Here is a 22,076-nt window from a genome sequence, read left to right as displayed (position 1 = left end):
AGTGAATAACTCACTTCCTGACTCCCCAGAGCCTATCCACCATGTGTATGGTGCAAGTCAGATATACCACCTACAAGATGCACTACATAAACCTGCCAAGGCTCTTTGGACATTATTATCATTAACACCACAGAGTTTTGTTACTTTTGTGTCACACCTGAAACAGGCAAGGCCCATTTATTTATTTTTTGAAATTATTATGTGAATTGTCTTGTCTGATTGTGTCTGTGTTTAATTTAAGAATCTCTTCAAATCCAGCAATGCATCTTGTCAAACTTGGCATGGACCTCAGCTGCATCCAGGTGCATCACTGCGTCATTATCAAGCCTCCATGGGCAATCCAGTCAGTATTAATATGTTTCCCTGCTGGTGCAGAGCTCCCAACTACTGTGGAAATGTAACACTTTTCCAAACAAATCATGACTGCAACTACTAGATGTTGATGAAACAATGCAAGGGCCAACAATAATGCATTATGGGACAAACATCAGGGCTGATTGGTAAAAATAATGCTGTATTGAAGGGCCTACCATTACTTATAATAAGGTTGATATAAATATTTTTTTAAAAGCCCAGAATAGATCAAGATCAGCACATACATTTTTAGAAAGTCATGTGCCTCAGAATCTAATTGATGTAATTATAATTTTACACTATGCACTATTCACAATTCCTGCTTTAAGTCAAGCCATATGATTATAAAAACATTATCAAGCTCAGATTTGGAATAACAAAAAAAGACCTCATTCTCTTGCAGTAGGGTCTGCAAGAACATGGTTGATTAATGGCATAGTGGAAGGTGGAACATCATATAGCTAGGAATCAGGGACAAGTGCTACAGGACCACCACTAGCTGTACAGGTGGGCCCCAGAACAAAGATATGCCGCAAGGGTACTAACAGTAAAGGGTGCACACAGGAACTAAATTTCCACAATAACAGCAGAGAGCTCTCCACCTGCAGGGAGAATACTAATATTGAAGTGGGGGTGATGGATGGGTTTTGGAAATTTGCCAATGACACAGACAAACCTATGTTAAATGTGAACACGTAATATTGTAATAGGAAAAAGTTAATACAAAAAGGTGCTAAAGTTCCGAAGAGTTCGGAGTTTAATTTAATTCAGCACCATTCCAAAAGTTAAAGCTTGCAATGGGTATTACTTAGATATATCGAGTACAAGCTTTGTTATAAAATTCTATAAAGGTTAATTTAACAAATAAAACTGATTATAAAAAGACACTATAGCTGAATGTCTCCATTCAATTACATTTCTCATGTGTAGCTGTCATTCAAAAGGCAACAGGAAGTCAAATGGCATATACAGTAAATGAATGCAGAGGTTCATTTATTAATATGTTAAAAGATATACAATACAATTTTTCACTCAAACAATCTTGTACTTTTCCTTGATATTTGCTCTAGCAGAATCAGGGGTGAGAGGATGGGTAGAAAACTGTAGACTTCTCCACAGTCTCTCTCTGCCAATGTTCATTTGTGGCCAGCTGGTATGATATATGAGAGCTAGATTGTGATACAAGGCACAGCCAAATTTTCCTGCTTCCTTTCAACAACGCACCTCATTTCAGTGCTGTGTCCAATGATAAAGCCAAGATCAGGAGCTAGTTGCCTGGAGTAACATAACTCATGGCTAAGTTTCAAAAATCTTCCAGGCCGCGGGCATAATGTGCTAAATATGTTACACTGCTGAATTGTTCAGTTATCCGTGAATTGAAGTTCTATTTGGGGAAATAAAAGATTTAATCTGATTTTTGAGCAAATGTGAAACCCAAGTTTTCGCAATTTTCAAATAGAAACACTCAAGCAATTCAGAGAGGGATCTCTTTAACAAAAAAGCAAAGTAGAATAAGAATTAGTGTTTCCTTTATTTCAATAAACTGCATTGAGGAAGCACAAATAAGTAATTTTTACCTATGAATAACTTCTGCATATAGGCAATGTATTTGCATGGATGCATTCTTTACTAATTTTAGTAGTGTATAGACTACTTTCTAATCAAACTTCTACTCTATACTCCAACATAATATTGTTAGAATCATGGACTGTAAATGCCAAATCAGAATACTTTGTTTTTTCCCAAGTCACTTGCATTTCCGACAGTGAAAAGAGATACAAGAAAAATGTGTGAGGAAGGAAGAACATAGCAAGCAGGGGGAGAGAAAAGCATGAGCAAAATTTGGAAAGTGGGCGGAGAAGAGAAAGACAGAGAGAGAGGACAGCGAGCAAGAGAGAGAAAAGTAAGCACAAATGGAAGAGGTCAATAACGTAGATAAAAAACCTATTCCAAGGACTCTCATATATGCCATTCGAGGTGGCTAATAATAGGTCTTCAAGACCATCTTGGATGATCATTCCTGTATTTTCATGGTAGGGCCACTGAATTCACCACACTGAGAATTCTACAGCTGTGAAGAAGCATTGATTGGTGGACTGATACAATTTCTCTCTTTTGTCATCCAGAATGAGTTCAGTTGATCAGCTTTTGATCTCTCCGCATTTATCTCAAAACTTTCTAGACTCCCATTTCACAAAATAAATGCTCCTGCCTAAGTTTCTTTGGAGATGGCTCCTAAGAATGACCTGCAAAGGCATCTTCTCTCCTCTATTCATGAGAAAAGATGACTTGGCTTCCAACTGTCAATTCCAAAAATCAGGACCTAATCACTGGGAAAGTGAGGGCAAGATCCTTAACACACCCAATCTATTGGCTAGTTAGTGCTAAAGAATGCTGAATAATTAAGCAGGTCTCAAACCTTGCGAAGTTTATATTCCTCTTCCACCTGGCCAGCCTCATTCAGATGGTTTAACCATGTAGTGACATCTAACCGCTTGTACATATTCTCTTCCGGGTGAATCTCCGATGATGGCAAATTAGGGCGTTTTATTGAGAACTGCATGCAAGCCTTTACATCAGACACCTGGAGGGGATGATAGAATCAAGTTATACAGCTGTAAAATAGGAGTTACATCTTTTAATAAGCGCACAGCCTGACACATAGGAAAAGAAACAGCAGTTTCACTGTTCCCTCGGAATAAGATGCACAAATGGAAAAATCAGTTGTATAAGACGGCAATAAACAAAACAAGCCAGTGCTTCCCATTTGCAATTCAATGTGGCTGGTGAATTGTGACTCACAGCAATTGAACTGGAGCCTAAGTGAACATATTTTGTGTCTTTTGGATAGAGTACTAAATATTTCAGGTCTTTACCTGTTTTCTGCAATGTCACTCATTCTTACAAACAAATCTCAAGTCTATCACTATCAGAAACTATCCTTACTGCCCAGTACGTAATTGTATGACAAGTACTATTGCAAAGACCGTGCAATGAAATTTCTTGGCTACACTGGATACTATAATTTCATATGTGCGTCCAGTGTTCCTCCCTGCAGAATTATTAACTCTAATAATATGATGGGGAGGGCCAGTTAGCTCAGCTGGCTGGATAGTTAACATGTGGATCAGATTAATGCCATTAATACAGGGTTTGATTTCTATTCTGGCTGAGGTAAATCAGGAGCTGTCTCCTCATATTACTTGTAAGAAAGTTCACGGCATGTTGCTGTGGTGTGACAAAACTGAGAACCTGTCCTTGGTTAGAAACTGACGAAGAATGAGATGAAGGCAATAACAACCAACACCTGGGGTTGTTTTGCATGTGATATACAAATGAAGAGATATAGATATCACGAATTTTATTTCATAATGTTTTGAAAAACAAAGCATGAAACCCTCTACTTAATACCAGGTCAATTTTATTTCAAAGACCAGTGAATATCTGGAACATGTTGGCCCTAAACTTCAGCTCTATCTCCTTGGTGACCTCTTCACTCCTAATGCTCAGAGACAGCGAGAACTGAGATGCTGGAGTCAGAGTCGATACAGCGTGGAGCTGGAGGAACACAGCAGGTCAGGCAGCATCACAGGAGTAGGAGGGTCGACGTTTCGGGCCTAGATTCTACATCTGGACTCCTGTTCTGCTGTATTCCTCCAGCTCCACACTCCTAACGCTATTGAGATCTGAAATTGAATTGCCAAACTTACGAACTCCTTTTTCGGCTGCAAGGCAACAAACTGTTCATAGTCTCTAATACATCAACTCATTTTAGCATCATCAATGGGAATGTCTAGATAGTATTAAAAGTCATATACTAGCACTATGCAATCCTGCCAGCCACAGTTGGCCTCAGCCATGCCAAATAGTGATATCACTAAAGAGAAGATAAACGTTTCAATATGCTTTTTTAGGAAATGGGAGAAGACTTTAAAAAAAAAACAAAAATTGGCAGGGAGGCATATTGACAATATTAAATATTTTTCATCAAAACAAACGACATCCAGGGCTCCCATTTCTGGTTGGACATACTCCTGGTGGTTTTACAACATGACTGGTCACCCCCAACCTTCCCAACTGGTCAGCCTTCCAATTCCCATAACCAATATTTTTACAATTGATAAATGCAAGTGGTGAAGGAAAATTACTTTATTTTTAAATTCCCCAAGCTTTCTCTTGAGTTCTTCACAGCTGTTGAGTAGAAATTAATCTTCTAATTACTGCAGACCACACAAAACATCTGTAGGATTTGAGATAACAAAGTGTAGAGCTGGATGAACACAGCAGGCCAAGCAGCAGCAGAGGAGCAGGAAAGCTGACGTTTTGGGTCTGGACCCTTCTTCAGAAATGGGGGAGGGGAACGGGATTCTGAAATAAATAGGGAGAGAGGGGTAGGCGGATAGAACATGGATAAAGGAGAAGATAGGTGGAGAGGAGACAGACAGGTCAAAGAGGCGGGGGTTGGAGCCAGTAAAGGTGAGTGTAGATGGGGAGTTAGGGAGGGGATAGGTCAGTCCAGGGAGGACAGACAGGTCAAGGAAGCGGGATGAGGCTAGTAGGTAGGGGATGGGGTGGGGCTTGAGGTGGGAGAGTGGATAGGTTAGGGAGGCGGGGACGAGCTGGGCTGGTTTTCGGATGCGGTAGGGGGAGGGGAGATTTTGAAACTTGTGAAGTCCACACTGATACCATTGGGCTGCAAGGCTCCCAAGCGAAATATGAGATGCTGTTCCTGCAATCTTCGGGTGGCATCGTTGTGGCACTGCAGGAGGCCCAGGATGGACATGTCGTCCAAGGAGTGGGAGGGGGAGTTGAAATGGTTCGCGACTGGGAGGTGCAGTCGTTTGTTGCAAGCCGAGTGTAGGTGTTCCGCAAAGCAGTCCCCAAGCCTCCGCTTGGTTTCCCCGACGTAGAGGAGGTCACATCGGGAACAGCAGATACAGTATACCACATTAGCAGATGTGCAGGTGAACATCTGTTTGATGTGGAAGGTCTTCTTGGGGCCTGGGATGGGGGCGAGGGGGGAGGTGTAGAGGCAGGTGTAGCACTTCCTGCGGTTGCAGGGAAAAGTGCCGGGGATGGTGCAGCTGGTGGGGAGTGTAGAGCGGACAAGAGAGTCATGGAGAGAGTGGTCCCTCCGGAAAGCAGATAAGAGTGGGGCGGGAAAAATGTCTTTGGTAGTGGGGTCAGATTGCAGATGGCGGAAGTGCCTGAGGATGATGCGTTGGATCCGGAGGTTGGTGGGGTGGTACGTGAGGATGAGGGGGATTCTGTTTTGGTTGTTATTGCGGGGAGGGGGTGTGAGGGATGAGTTGCGGGAAATGCGAGAGACACGGTCGAGGGCATTTTTGACCACTGTGAAGGGGAAGTTGCAGTGCCACAACGCCACCCGAAGGTTGCAGGAACAGCATCTCATATTTCGCTTGGGAACCCTGCGCCCAACAGTTTCAATGTAGACTTCACAAGCTTCAAGATCTCCCCTCCCCCGACCGCATCCCAAAACCAGCCCAGCTCGTCCCCGCCTCCCTAACCTGTCCTTCCTCCCACCGAGCCACTCCTCCCACCTCAAGCCCCACCCCCATCCCCTAGCTACTAACCTCATCCTGCCTCCTTGACCTGTCCGTCCTCCCTGGTCTAACCTACCCTCTCCCTAACTCCCCATCTACACTCACCTTTACTGGCTCCAACCCTGCCTCTTTGACCTGTCTGTCTCCTCTCCACCTATCTTCTCCTTTATCCATCTTCTGTCCGCCTACCCCTCTCTCCCTATTTATTTCAGAATCCCCTTCCCCTCCCCCATTTTTGAAGAAGGGTCTAGCCTGAAACATCAGCTTTCCTGCTCCTCTGATGCTGCTTGGTGTGCTGTGTTCATCCAGCTCTACACCTTATCTCAGATTCTCCAGCATCGGTTGTTCCCACTATCTCCACTACATCTGTAGGATTGTTAACTGTACAACGTGCTCAGATCATCCCATTTTTCTGTTAAAATTGAATAATATTTTGTGTACAACATTAACAGGATAGGTTTTCTTGCTACTTGTAGGGTCCCACATCCAAATACAGATTGGCAATCTGCCTAATGTAAGTCAACCAAACACAATGAGATGTATAGAAATAGGCTGTTTTACAGTGACCGGATTTGCCTGCTAATTTTGACACACAGAAATTAAGCACGATTTGACTTGTATGCTGGTGTTCCCATGCAGTACTTCTTTCCTTCTAAAGAAATGACAAGGCTCTATTTGGCCACAACATCAGATAACACGTGGGAAGCCTCATCAATCTACAGTATATGCAACTACCATGAACCGAATAAATAAAAAAAACTTTTATAGGCAACTGATTTAAGTACAACTCAGATTGCCAAGTGGTGGATAGAACTTGACCCTTGTCTTTACATATTTACACGCTTTTATATACAAAGATATATATATATATGTATATATATAAATATCCACTTGCAATCCAAAAATGAAGCTTCAAAGGCAAATCCCCAGTTATGTCCACCACTTAAATACAATGAAAGAATATACAATTCTAACTTTACAGGGGAATTAACGCATGATTAAAAAACAAAAGGCTGGATGTCCAGGAACAATGACATATGTAGAAATACTACTGCAAAGGAATAGGCGAACATTTCTAGAATTGAATTGGTCTTTACAAAGCCACAGATGGCCAAGGCTGTAATTCAGGCCAAAAGGATTTCACAAAATACTGAATTAAAATTGTGTTTTAACACTTTGGTGATTGCTCTCCCAAAATCAATTAGGGTGATGCAAATTAAATTAGGGAACACCAGCATCAGACTGTTAACCAAGACGCCCCAAGTCTAAATGCTAGCTTAAATAATATTTGGACTTGATTAACAGCATTTGGTGAGGTTTCACAGTTTGCTAGATAGAACAGCTTAAAGGGGTGGAGAAAGGAAGGAAAGAAAAACTGTTTCACTCAATCCCATCGTGTAAAAGTACACCTTCTACAAGCCAATATGGACTGACATTTATTGAGTGAATTTGTTGGCTCCAATGTTTACTCCATTTACTTTACCAGATATTGCCCCAACATCTTGTGAAATTTAAAAATTAACGAACAGATGAGTTGAACAAAAGAGTAGGTGATACCCTGCTTGATTATAAAATGCTCCCTGGCTTGGAATGATCTTATTTGTCCTAGTATTGAATAAGTATATTGAACGATGCCTAGGAGAATGAGCAAGAACACACTGTAATAAAAGCCACTCAAGTTCTTTTGAAATGTTACCTTCCATTTCACCTGCCACTCAGTTCCAGCTCTGCCTAATTTCTTTCAAGTTTCTCTTTAAGGTACCTTCTCCTGAAGGTTATGACACACTGGGTTATGAATCCACAAGAACTAATCACATTTTCTAATCACGTCTCTCCCTGCCCAAGTGACTTTGGATCATATACCAATATATGTTAGTTGATAGTACTTTCACCTCCTGAGTCAGAGTTTGAGAGTTCAAGTGATACTCCAGGGAATGAGACTGAGGAAGTGCTGTACCAATAACGATACCTGTTTTCAGCCGAGAAATTAAACAGGGACCCTGTTTTTCCTCTGTAAATGTAAAAAGATCCAATGACAGAATTCGGAGGAGGAGCCCGGGATTACGCCTAATGTTTTGACCAATATTATTCCTCAAATACCATACAAATGGATTCTCTGGTCATTGTCTCAAAGCTGTGCGCAAATTGTTGAAAAGATTCCCAATTACAACAGTGCTTCTAAAGTACTTAATTGGCTATAAGGCACTTTAGGAAGAACTTCAAGGAGACTACAAAAATGCAAGCCCTTGGCCAGAATTATACCTGCCCCAAAGCAGTAAGGGGCTCAAGTGTTATTCCCATCACCCATCTGCCTCCATTAGGATTTTACCAGTGACATTGAAGGTGTTCTCAGTGCCAGTTAAGGCTCTGAAATGAGCGATTAAAGGCCTCTTCTGCCCTCCTCCAACTTGTCTATCCTGGCTGCAAACTCAGTCAGGGAAGAGTGTGGGAATCAGGCTCTCCTTCTGGCTCCTTCTACCACACGAAGACTGTACCTATCTCATTCATCCATGCTTCTCATCCCCACGTCCAAACCAGGTCGTTTCTGATTGGTCTAGTCAAGCAAAATCACCTCACTTTGCTGCTTATCCATCCTCCAGTGTCATCGGTGAAATGACTCTAGTCCCAACAGCATCCAGAGCTCTTAGCAGCATTGCTGAGACTAGAGAGCTACTGGCCATCTGAGTGGCCGGTAGCTCGAAGAAGTATGAATCAGGACCCTGGATAAACATTTAAAGAAAAGGATGGTGTCTTCCCAGGCCAGGAAAGGAAGGTTTGGCTCATCTTTTCAACTATTAGGTACCCGCTAACACTAAAAAAAATTCCAGCTTTTATTTTCTTTCACAGTGAACAGTTTTTGCACCAAATTGCAAAGGCTGACCCTCCAGAAACATGAATTTGTCTGAATCAAATATCTACAATAAGTTTCCAGCATCAGCTTCCAGTAAACTGGCTGTCAGTGTAATAGCAGCAGCTCAAATGGTTGCTATTTATTTTCTATGCGTCAACAACAACTACTCTTCAGTACAGTTTAATATTTCATTCAATGGCATGGTAGAAAAATCAGAAAAACTGTATTATTGTCAAATGTAGAAATAAACTTTCAGAGAGGGAAGATTATTCTATTTTGGGCAGAAAAGCATCCATCTTACTGGACAGCCTATGTGAGATGCTACAGCCCAAAGGGCAAATGTATTCCCCAGTGCCCACAGAAATGTGTAAAGGAGCCCCAGGAAAATGGCCAAGACAGAAGGCAAAACATTTGCCCTGCCAAACTAAATAAGCAAAATATACATGCCCAGAACAATTTCCTCTCAACCTCACAGCTTGATTGAGGCCACATGCAAACCAAAGTCCATATGCACTTCCAAACTGCTGCAAGACAAACTCGGTAGCCACTGCTGAAATGTCAAGACACTGTCCTATTTACATCTGTAAAGTTCTGTCAAAGATCTTTTCTTCATGCAAGGTAAGCACTTCAGCATCAACATCTGCACTCTTCAAATTTCCAATGTTTCAAGGAGTGACAGCACATAAAGCAAGAAGGGAAAAGCATACAATAGGAATGTGGTGTAACGTCAGGCCTGCAAGTCAATTTGGAGACACACCTCCATCTTCTGAACTTAATTAATAGTGAAGTTAAGGGGAATATAATTGGAAGCTTCCTCAAACTCGGGGTTAGTGCCATGTTATTGCTTTGCTCTTTCTTTCTCTGCTCACTCACTCTCTCCACCAAATGCTGTCACACAACAGCATGATAATTTGCATAATGCAATGCAGGGTGCTGCTGAAGGGATATTTTGTAGCCAGTGTCAGGTTCTTACTAAACTCAGGTTTTCTTCTAATTAAACAGGTATTCACTAAAAGGCAGCCACAGTGACAAATGCTGCAGTGTAAGGCACCATCTCACACTGCAGATCACCAATAATTTCAAGCAATGCAATCTCAAAGACTGCAACTTCAAGGTTGCAGGAAAAGATAGATCACCTTTGGGGGAATAGGTTACTTTGAGCAGACAGCACAAGGCGAAGTAGAGAAATGAATGGGCAGAAGTAGGCGCAGGTAGTAGAAAGGGAACAGGCATCTGGATACTCAAGTGCTATCTGCTGTCGCTGTTCATTGCTCAAGCTAGAAACTGAGGCTTCGTAGCTTCTGTGCATAAAAGAATGCTATCCAACGATTAACTTTAAGCAGTCATTTGAGTTGCCAAAGCACCCTGCAAAGTCTGATGACAATTGAGGAGTACACTGTCTGCATGTCAGCAATAGTGTATTATTCTTAACTGAGTACATGACAACGCCTGCAACAAAATCCTCAAAGACAGGGGTTCTTAACCCAGTTTGACTATCTCTTATGGATACTCCTACAGATATTAAAGTGACATAGTTAACTTCAGCATGCTGGGAAGAACTTTGAGACAGGAATTCATGGATCTCACCATCGCCTGTGATTCTACAGCCATGTGGTCATCCTGAGAGTGCTCATAAGTAGAGTAACTGGTTGAAGTAGCAATCACCTCCAATACAGTGCTTTGGTAGTAAAGCTTCCCAAACTTAAGGAGAGCAGGAATTAATGTGAGACAGATATAGTCAAGATTTTTAAGTGAGCAATGGCAGCATTCAGGAGACAGGAAAGAAGAATACTGCACGTAATAGGTCAGGGTTTTGAGAAATCTAAGGATATGTTTCGATAACAGTGATTATAGTCACATAGGTTCCAATAATACCCTCAACTATGGGGAATCTTACATGAAAAATATCATTAGGCCGTTTCACTCTGCTATCATGATTTTGGGTGAAAACTATTGGATTTTTATGTACTTTTGCACAATTACCTTGTCACTTTGTCTGAAGATGAGATTGAAGGATATGATTTAACTTTGTAACTATCTCAATAATGATGTGAAACTGGCAAAGTCAGCTCCCTGCAGACATACCCAAGTAGCTATACTGCAGTGTGTACAATATTTCTGTGCATATGGGCTGTATCGGCAACCCCTTCTACTGAGAATACTCTTTCCTTTCCTTCTTCTCAGATCCTCACTTGCCACTTCCAAAACAAAGAAAAGAGATGAAGGAGACTGACTCAGAAGAATTCCTACAGCTTCAGCAGTACTCCTTGCAAGCCAGAACCTTTCTCAATCAGAATCTTGTTTGCATAGGTCACCATGCAGGGACCAGATTGTTCTGAAAACATAGCTGCTGCCAGATATGTGTTAACCGGTGGTCTGTTACCAGTTTGTGCAAAAGTTGGCTGTGAACAAACTGCTAATTGATTTCTCCAAATCCTTTTATATCCCAAAATGCTTTGCAAACTAGACTAATACAACTGAAATTCTGGCACATCTAGAATATTGAAGGAAATTCAATGGCAGACAAAAATTAGTAAAACTTCCACCTTTCTGACAACGTATTAAATTCATTTATCAACAGAATTGAAGTGTGACAGCAAGTGCCACTAACTGTAAACACATTACAGAAATTTGTTTCCAGATAGCTAAATTACTATGAAGTGTGTAACTATTTTAGTGATCTAGAGCTGAATAAGAATTAGCATAGGTTTCCTATTCCCAGGATCAATATATTCATGCAAGTGTTTCCAGTCATGCTGATTACATACCTGATCCCTTTGATGCGTTTCAGTGCAATATTTCCACTGTTGAAACACTTCACTAAGTTTATCAAGACCACCATGGTGAAAATGGAAAATCTTGTACTGACTTTCACGGCTAGCAATGACTAGTTGTCCACACGTGCATGCTTCATCACTGGGAGGAATATGTTTGAGAAACAAAATATTACATTAAGTATCTGTATGATGACCTTCAGTCCCTGATAGCCAACATTTTCGTACACATCTGTTTTGAAGGTAAGGGATGAACATTCACAGAAGCTAAGAATGGATTAACGTTGCTAAAATCTGGTGCAGACACAATGAATAGAAGTATTTTCAGTTTCCACAGATAATCAGAGGTAATTTGATGTAATTGATGGGTAACTGAGTCCACTAAAAAAAAATTTTTGAATGTAATTGTACGTTGGAAATCAGATTTAAATCAATATTTGATTGAATATTCAACCAGCTGTATCCATTATTTGATATGTAGCAAAATTTAGCAAATGTTGGAAATCAAATGAAGAAAAAGAAAGCTGGATCAAAAACATCTGTGCAGTGCACAAAATATATGGACTTATATTCTTCTTTGGAGAGAGTATGGGAGCATGGAGGGTTAACTCTCAGTTCTGTCCATAGATGCTGATGGGCTTGATAAGTTTACAGATTTCTCTGTTTTCAATATATTATTTCAGAGGCCTGCCAAATACTAGTTAAGATCATGGTTCATATTACAGTAAAGATTTAAATAGAAATGCTATATTGGTTTGTGTGAAAAATTCTGACAACTTTTATTATCACATAAATAAAACATAAAAACATAGGAGTAGAGGGGGAGACTGACATGCATTTCTTTCCAAAACAAAATGGAATATAAATAGGATGCAATTTTGAAGAAATGTGTTGTACAAAAAAATCTTTCTGACAATTAGTTCAAAAGTATTTTGTTACTCCATACCTGTTCTACTTTTACAGTGGAATTCTAACCTTTGTCTTTTCATTAATTAAATTCAGACAGTCAGATCTATGCTTTTAAGTAGCAATTACTAATAAAAAAGAACAAAGTACTTTGAACTTATTCACCGAGAAACATATTCTGCAACTTTGCACTTCAGGAGGCAATTGGAAAGATGTTATGCTATTCACAGTTTGTTCCTAATAAAATATAACTTTCCCATAACTTAGTGAACATTCAACAGAAAACAGAGGTGTTTGCAACATTCAGGACAGTACTTAATCGTTTTTAAAAAATGGACAAGAAGCGATTCATAATTTCATGAACGTATCTATGAATTTAAAAAAAAACTCTATTGGAGCATCTTATGGGTCATGTCACCAAAAATGCTTTATTTTCAGGTTTTTATCTCTTTCTAGAGTCCACTGGCAAACAATTTAAATATTATGATGAATTTTGTTGAAATGAACTTCTCTGACAATCTTAGTACAATTTTTTGCTGTACTTTTTTAATGTTTAAAAAAAAATTGTTTGAAATATACAGTAGCAAAACTAACAGATACTGGATTGCCGAAAAATAAAGGAAATCTGGGAAACTTGAAAGAATTGTAAAGTGGGCTGGTGCGGAACTTCAAATGGACATAAAAAAATTGGTGGAGTAAGCAGATAGATGGTGAATGACGTTCAACATGGAAAGTGAGACTGTATATTTTTGAAAAGAAGAGCATGGTAGGACAGTATTTAAAAAAAGGCAGTTGTTTGGTGGTACAGATCTGGAGCACTGCCGAAAAGACATTTTGTCAAAGCTTTTCACTGTCTACTCATCAGGACATTTGCAAGCCTACCAATGCAAAGGGGAACATTTTATTGTGAGAAAGAAGACAGTGCTGATTGGTTGCAAAGTGGAGTCTGAAGGCTAGAGGTGTTGTCATGGAGACTGCACCAGGTTGGTGACGACTGACAGTTAACTGCTAATCATTTAAAATTTAAATCAGGCAAGTTGACTCTGAAATAGTCAAGGCATTACACCAAGGAATGTTGCTTAATTTAAGATGAAACAAGTGCAATGTACATACATGTTCTTTCTGTCTGCAAAGAACACAACCTTCAACAACAATGTAAGCAGTTTCATTAAATGCAAGAGAAGCAAGGGAACCTGGGTACATATGAGCATTCGCCTTTTAAAGATGGCCAGACAGGTTAAGAGAGCAGTTAATAAAGCATACACATTTTACGCTTCATTGATAGCAGCGCTGAGTACAACAGCAAGGAGATCATGTTGAATGTATTATAAAACATGATTTTGGCCTCAGCGGGAGTACTACATCCAGTTATGGGTGCTGTATTTTGGGAAGGAATGTGAAGGTATTGGAAAGAGTTTAAAAGAGGTACACAGACATGATTCCATAGATGAGGAATTTCGTTTTTGACAAAACGATTACAGAAGCTGGGGACCGTTCTTCTTTGAGAAGGGAGGAGAGGAATTCTGATAAAAAAAATTCAAAATTATGTGAAACTTGGACAAAGTACTTTGGGATGAAACGTTCCCACTCATGAAAGTATTAAGAATGAGAGGGTACAGATTCAAAGTAATTAGTAAATGAAGCAACATTGATATAAGGAAAAACATTTTTACGCAGCAAGTGGTTAGGGTCTGGAATACATTAACAGACAGCATTGTGAAGGCAGGTATAATCAAGGCATTCAAAAGGGAGTTGGATGGCTATTTGATAAAGAATAATGCACAAGGTTATGGGGAGAATGGCACGAGGTGAGTTGCTGTTTTGAAGGGACAGTGCAGATATGATGAGCCATGATCTCCTTCTTCAGTGTAACAATTCTGTGAAATACTCAAGCAGATCAGGAAGCACGTGAGAGGAGAGAAACAGAGATCAACATTTTAGATGCTGTTCATCAACGTGAAACTTCCTTTATTTCTCTCCCCAAAGGTGCTTCCTGACCTGGTCAGTATTTCCAGAATTTTCTGATATTTGAAATATTGTCTTTCTCAAATTGAAGATTGAAAGTAGTACTGCTTCAGATCACAGCTAACAAAAAATATGTATTTAACATGAATCTGCAAATCCAGATCACTTAATAACATAAAGCTTAAACTGCAGCATTACTGGGACTCCTGCAAACTCTTTGGGGAAATGTTTGACTGTTTTTAGCAGTTATGGTCAGAAAGGGTAAATTGAACAATTTACAGATGTGAAAAGACACAATTTGTACATTTTAAAAACTGCAAATAACATTCAGTGCTCAGTGGCATTAATTCACAGAACTTGACAGTAATCCCCCAGCACAGTGATGTTATCAGAAGACCACTTTCACATCCTTGATATCTTTTACATCAGCAGAATAACAATCATAATTATATGTTAATGCATTCAGGTGTCACAAGGGAAATGCAAAGTAAGCAAAAGAAGAATAAAGGAAGAAAGATTTTATTTAAAAAAAATCAATGCAGGTCTTCAAAGCCAGGGTTGGCATTTCTTCAGTCAGACTGGAATTTAATATATATTAAAATTACATAAAGCATCACATTCTAATTTTCAAATTCATATCAATGTTATTTATATATTTGGAAGAAATTGTTGCATTAAGTCTAACTTCTTGTTTAAAGGAATAGATTATTTAACTTCCCGTTATAAAAGAGAATTAAGTACACTTATTACATTAAAAGAATTAACATTTAAAAATTGTGTTGAACTGCTTCCATTCCAAGGAAATCTCAATATGATATCATTTAAAAGTGTTTTTAATCCACTTGTTTGGACATGTTATGATCAATCTCCATGGCAGGTAGGATTTCAACATGTTCCAGGGATAGGGACATGACCACAACAAAATTATAAAATTATATGCATCAAAGTAAGCAAACTATTTATATTAAATAATGCAGCCTTGCCTGGTGCATTTATCTGGTTCCCTTAGTAGTGACAGCTATTTCCCATTTATTCATTTTCATTGACATTGTGAGCACTCATGTTAAAACAATTTATCTTTTAATTCTAGTAATTATATGCAAAAGTAGCAACTCTGACAAATAGATATTAATATGTTTAACAAAAAAATCCAGTAAAAAAAGAAAATGTTAATACTATTGATAACCTTCAGAAGAAAATGTAAGGAAATCATTCTAGTATTGAAGAAATTAGATATCTGCAATTTTGGAAGCATACACGATATATTTACAGCACAAATCAATGGGAAAAACACACTAATAAAAGAACTTTGAACATGCATTTGCCTCACAATGTTTTGGTCCAATGCAGTTAATGCAGAATTAAATTAACAACTGAATCTCAACAGGCACAATTTACAACTACCCAATGCTTGCAATTCTTCGTGGGGGCTCTTGTGGTACAATGGTTGTGCCCCTACCTCTGAGCGAGGAGGCCAGTGTTCAAGTCACATCTGCTCCAGAAGTGTGCAACAACATCTCTGAAAAGGTTGACTAGAAAATACTCGCAACTGTTCCTGTGGTTATCACAATTTTATCACATATATATGAAAGGTTCCCATGCACAAATCCGGGCAGAAACATTGTCAAAATGTTATTCACTTATTGAGCTCTTATGATGCAGTGGTCATGTCCCTACCTATAAAGGTCGATGTTCAAGCCTCCCTGTCCTGGAAATGTGCCGTAACATACCTGAAAATGTTGATTACATTTTTTATATATATAAATGAATAAAATGGGTCTTGTAGTAGCATCCCTACCTTTGGGCCACAAGGTTTGGGTTCAAGTTTTTTTTTTAACAAGTCAACTTGTTTAGAGATATTATTAAAGTGGGACTTGAACAAGGTCTTGCAGCTCAGAGGTGCTGATAATACCACTGCGCCACAACAGCCCCACAATCTGGTTTCATGACTAAACAGGTTGATTACAAACAACAAGGAGCAAAGTATAGGATTAATTAGGTAAATAGAACAAATATCCGAGACATCAACCTCAGCTGTTTTTCTCTCACACTTTTTATTCCAGACTCAAAGTTTTGAATGAAGGAGAAACTTGTGGGGGAAGGTGGGGGCTTTGAGGGGAGAAAGTCTTTCACAACTTTTAACCTTGGTGGTGTCCTTCACAATGAGTCGTGGCCCTTTCCTTTGATCTTCAGTTTAAATTAAATTTCTGCATGTCAGCTATTTTTAACAACGCAGCACAATGAAGGTTAATAAGTTAAATTTTTTTGGAAAAAGGATAAGGAGAAATAGAGGAATCTGGAAACTAAACAGTACTAATAAGTAGTTACAAGGAATTGAAAACTTACAGCATTTAGCTGAACTCCAAACAGTGATAATGGCAGATTCAATGCATAAAATCTTTACTGCAATTGCAATAATTTTAGAAGTTTAATGACAATAAAAAGCAGGTTACAGCCATCACTGGATTTCATAAATGGCTAATTTAATCTGGATTCAATCACGGCAGATGAAATCATTAGGAAAACAAATATGTATATCATTTTTCTATTTATTACACAATATTCTGATTCAGATATCGTCCATATTTATTTTTTAAATATAAAAACCTTCCATAAAAATGGGACATTTTATTAATCCCAAGGAATGGTGGCTCAGTGGTTGGCACAGCTGCCTCACAGCGTTAGGGACCAGGTGCAATTCCACCCTTGGGCGACTGTCTGTGTGGAGTTTGCAACTTCTCCCCGTGTCTGCGTGGGTTTCCTCTGGGTGCTCCGGTTTCCTCCCACAGTGCAGGGTAGGTGGATTGGCCATGCTAAATTGCCCATTGTGTCCAGGGATGTTTAGATTAGGTGGGTTAGGCACGGAAATGTTGGTGAATGGGTCTGGGTGGGATGGTCTTTGGAGGGGCGGTGTGGACTTGTTGGCCTGAATGGCCTGTTTCCACACTATTGGGATTCTATGATTTCAACGAATCTTCTTTCAAATACAGAAACTGTTCCAAGAATACTAATACCAACCAGAAAGTCAGCTAAAACATGGAGTTATGGATCAGTTTAATGTGAAGGTTCAAACACAATAACCTTTCAAGTACAGCTGTCTAATCAGCTATACTTTTAAAGGAACTCCAGTATATTAATAAGATAACAAACATATGTTTGAATAGTTTTCAACATATAGGTTTTACCACACCTTCCTGCAGCACAGGTATTAGGCCAAAAGGCAGATTGGAGTTATTTGAGATTAACAATCCAAACAGGGCTATAGAGAACATCTTTTAATTATAAACTTTTGGAGTTTCTCTTCATAGATGATTAATCCGTAAAGAGAAAAAAATAATAAATGGAGAAACTTCTTACAGTAATGGGAGCTAGATTTCTAACCTGAAAAAAAGGCGCAGTGATCGCATTTGGCCCAAATCAACTCTAAAAACACCATAGAGCTGCTCAAGTGCCAACACCTTCTGCTGCTCTTCCCATTTTGTGCTGTGCGGTTGTGTATAATTCTCAGAAAACTGTAAAGTGTACTGTGCATCAGAAGAGTGGTCTGAGATGGAGCTCGCCAAATTAGCCATATGTTCTTCGCACATCTCTCTGCATAATGAGGAAAAGGGGAAAGAAAGTGATTATTAAAGTACATTTTAAATAATAAAATTAGAGTGGTAAATATGTTAGATGGGAAGCTTAAACAATGAATTTACCATTGTCACTGATTCACTTATCCAAAGTAACCAATTTAAAAATAGATTAGATGAATTTGATTTCAACAACCTGCTACAATAAATTCAAATTGATTGCTTACACAGCCAGTTTTACCATTAACATCCTTTAAAAAGTCATATATCACCCATAAAATATTCAAATTAGCATTTGAAATGGAAGGCAGGTCGCTCCTGGTCAAAAGTGTAAGAGGCACATAAGAAATTTACTAGTTCAACAGCAAACTACTTTCAATAACATAAATTTAAAATGGAAACCAAAAATGCCAAAAATACTTGGGTCAGACTGCACATATGCAGTGGGAAACACAGGCAACATTTGATGTCAATGACCTTCATCAGATCTCTGTCAGTTCTTGACGAAAGGTCATCGACCTGAAATGTTAACTGTTCCTCTCTCCAGAGATGCTGTCTGACTTGAGTATTTCCAGCATTTTCTGTATTTATAATTAAAGTTAATAAATAATGCTTTCTTCCAGAGGAAATGCTCTCTGCTACATCTTGATCTCACTTGAGCTTTCCAATCTAAAAGAAGAATTCAAATTTAAGACTTCTTTTACTGCATACACTAACGAGACCACTAAATGCAGTATATTTTCCATCAATGAAGATAGAGTCAGACCAGTTCTTAAACAGAGGATTATCTAGTGAGTTGCAAAACCCTTCTTTCACATTTGAACATATACAAATAGAAATGAATCCTAGATGGAAGTGAAATTAAACAGAGTAAAAAGCCAAATTAAAATTAAATATGACAAATGATAGGTAATGAAAAAATTATGAATGGAATACTGGAAACTACTGTATGTACGTATTCTAGGTCTCTATAAAGCAGAATCAGATTGCTGACACATAGGCACTTATCCTTGAACGTCAAGTTCCTGGTCTTGACTGAGACACTAAAGAAAGGTGAACTAGTCAGATGCCCTATCTGTAACCTATGGGAGGTTACAACTAGGCCTATTTTCATATAATCCCAAACAGCCAGTTACAGCACAATATAGACCTGGCAGGGTAGCTAAATCATTCAGACACTGTGTGCCTATGTTCAGCTCAGGTTCAGGGAAGGTGGGGAGGGAGAAGAGAAAAAATGGGAATGAAAAAAATAGGAATATATTCTGATATTTTAGCCAACTATGAAAAATACATCATAATCATAATGCACTTAACCTAGCTAACGAGTACTGTTTCTCACATTAATTTTTAACAGTACAAATTGCTTAATCACTTTACAGAAGCACAAAAGTCTGTTTATGCATAATTTAATTGAACAGAAGCATGCTCAGGACAATTTGCCTAAGCTTACATTATTAAATAGCTACAACTTTGGACCCAAAGCTTGCCACCTGAATTATTCCTTCGGGTGATGCAGTCATAGCAAAGGTATGTGAGCTGATATACACCAATTCAGTCTCTGGAGTATGTCTTTACACTTGAGAAGAGAAGAGAACTCTGAATAGCTAAGTAATGAAACAAAGCTTAAGGGACAACACAACGCAACAAAGTAGGTGTCCCAATGGATCTCTCGTCGCCATGGGACTATATCTTCCAATGAGTTACTGACAAGTAATCAAAAATATGTTTTGTAAGCTTCCAATGGAAAAGAAACGTTAATGCAGTTGATACTTAAAATAGAGCCTGGCCATTGAAGAGTATTTTTCTGTTATCTCAGCTAATACAGCTGCACATCTACATGATGATCTGCAAATAGAGATATGTGTAGAACATTTCAAACAGCAATCTTGGCAATTACAATGAAACTCAATAACCATAACAACAAATTAATTTCTTTGCTACCCTGCTCAGCATCATAAAACGGTTGTTTAATGTCAAATAGCATACAATTATCCACAAAGAAAGCTTAATTTGATATACCTAGAACTGTCACACGATAGCTTGGGTAAATCATCCGGTACTGTGCAAATAGTTCTCAAATTATCTTTAAAAAATTATGTAAGATTTGTATAACAGTTCTGTATTCTGTCTCTTTGTCCAATTTCTTCATTGAGCATTCTGAGTAGAGAAGAAGCCCTTCAGCCCATCGAATTTGTCCTGCCAAAAATACAGTACTCCGTACACTAGTCCCACTTTTCCCCACTAGACGTGTAGCCTTGAATATTATGTCACTTCCAATGTTCATCCGAATACTTTTTAAAAAGCTAGCGAGGTTACCACCTCATCTACCTCCCAGGCAGTGCATTCCCGATCCTCACCACTCTGTGAGTGATTTCTTTTCCCCTTAAATCCTCTCTAAACCACCTGCCTTCCATGATCAAAGTGTGCTCCTGTGTTCTTGACCCTTCAACTTAGGGAAACAGCTGCTTTCTATGTCCATGCCTTAATAATCTTAGACACCACTATCAGGTCCCCTCTCAACCCTCTCTGCTCCAAAGCAAACAACCCAAGCTTATCCAGCCTCTCTTCATCCCTGAGAAGGAACATTTCAGCTAACATCATGATGAATCTCCTCTACCTCCTGTCCAGTGCAATTACATCCATCCTATGCTTTGGTGACCAGAACTGCATGCATTCAGAATAGCATTTTCTTGGTCATAAAATCATATAGTAGAGAAGAGACCCTTCAGCCCATCAAATCTGTGCCACCAAAAACACACTAGCTAAAAATCCAGCCGTGGCCTAACCAAAGTTCTGGACAGCTCCAACATAAATCCCATGCTCCTGTAATCTATGCCTTGACTGAGAAAGGAAGGTGTCTTGTATACCTTCTTAATCACCCTATTGACCTGTCCTGCACCTTCAGAGATCTGTGGGCAAGCACCCAAGATTCCCCTGTTCCTCTGAGCTTCCTTGTACCTTGCCATTCATTGGGTACTCCCTTGTCTTGTTACTTTTTCCAAAGTGCATCACCTGATATTTATCGGGGTTAAATTCCTTCCACCACTGATCTGCCCACCCAACCAATCCTATCAACTTCCTATCAACTACTCAGCCTGAGATCAAGAAAGTGAAGATAGACATGAGACCAAAGTTGCTGGAGTGCAGAGTACTCCAAGGTTTGGAGAGCTGGGGGTTTCAGAGATAGGAAAGGACAAGGTCATGAAATGATCTGAACATGAAAATAAGAATCCTCAAGCATTTGGGAGTTCGTGTAGATCAGTGAGCATGGCACCGGGGAGGGGTGTGGCATAGGGGAACTGTATAATAGGACTTAGTAGGATTAATTTAGGATACATACTTCAAAGTCTAAATGAGCTCAGGTTTGTATAAATAGTAAGGGTAAAGATGGAAGTCCAGTCAGAAATTACTAGACTAGTGAAGTTTGGAAGTGACAAAACACAGGATTTCAGCAGAGGTGGGTGAGGCATGGTGGAGGCAGTTGACATTATGTTGGAGAGATAAGGCTGAAATCTCAGTTCAAAGTTAAGTATGGCATCAAGGTTGCATACAGTCCGATTCATCCTGAGAGGAAAATGGAATTGGTGGCAAGAAAACAGTACTTTTGGCAGAAGATTAAGTTATTGGCTTCAATTTTCCCAATGTTTAATTTGAGGTAATTTGTTTAATCAAAACTAGATTTCATACAAACACCCTGACAACACAGAGACAAATGAAAGAATCAAGAGGTTTTTAAACAAAGGAGAGTTGTTATCATCAGTATTGACAACGAATTTGAAATTGTATTCTGATGTTGTGAAGATGCAGCATGTAAATGAAAAATACAACAAGACTAAGGATAGATCATTCTCAGCAAGAAGGTGTACAGCAGAAGCACAGATATAAGCAACTGGTTTCTGTACTTTTGTCTATAAACCTTGTCTTTCAGAATGTGCTCAGATGTTTCATTCTATTTTATCTTAACTTTTTCACACTTGTATACAATATTGTGCTAATAAATACTGTCCTGTTTCACTTGGAAATAGGCCATTCCCCCAATAGCTTTTCTTTAAAATTATTATTTATTTCAAATCCTCATTAAAAATAAGCA

General features: G+C 39.0%; 1 protein-coding gene across 5 annotated transcripts in view; it reads right to left on the bottom strand.

Moving 5' to 3' along the window:
• Nucleotides 1–1,442: 1,442 nt before the first annotated feature.
• LOC109931208 (TBC1 domain family member 16-like) overlaps nucleotides 1,443–22,076 on the bottom strand; it is a 55,808-nt gene continuing 35,174 nt past the window's right edge. For 4 of the 5 annotated variants that reach the window (XM_048610857.1, XM_048610853.1, XM_048610855.1 and 1 more), the window contains 4 exons: nucleotides 17,796–18,005; nucleotides 11,538–11,685; nucleotides 2,774–2,938; nucleotides 1,447–1,738 (listed from right to left, as the gene is read on the bottom strand). In XM_048610857.1, coding sequence (XP_048466814.1) covers nucleotides 1,658–1,738; nucleotides 2,774–2,938; nucleotides 11,538–11,685; nucleotides 17,796–18,005 — 604 coding nt within the window. In that variant the 3' untranslated portion in view covers nucleotides 1,447–1,657. Of the gene's footprint in view, nucleotides 1,739–2,773; nucleotides 2,939–11,537; nucleotides 11,686–17,795; nucleotides 18,006–22,076 lie in introns of all 5 variants that reach the window. The other variant, XM_048610856.1, reaches the window with a different exon arrangement.

The sequence above is a fragment of the Rhincodon typus genome, chromosome 23 (assembly GCF_021869965.1).
Source record: "Rhincodon typus isolate 14 chromosome 23, sRhiTyp1.1, whole genome shotgun sequence".
In the NCBI taxonomy this organism is placed as follows: domain Eukaryota; kingdom Metazoa; phylum Chordata; class Chondrichthyes; order Orectolobiformes; family Rhincodontidae; genus Rhincodon; species Rhincodon typus.
Note: the sequence above shows the minus strand (reverse complement) of the source record. Positions and strands in the feature narration are given on the sequence as shown.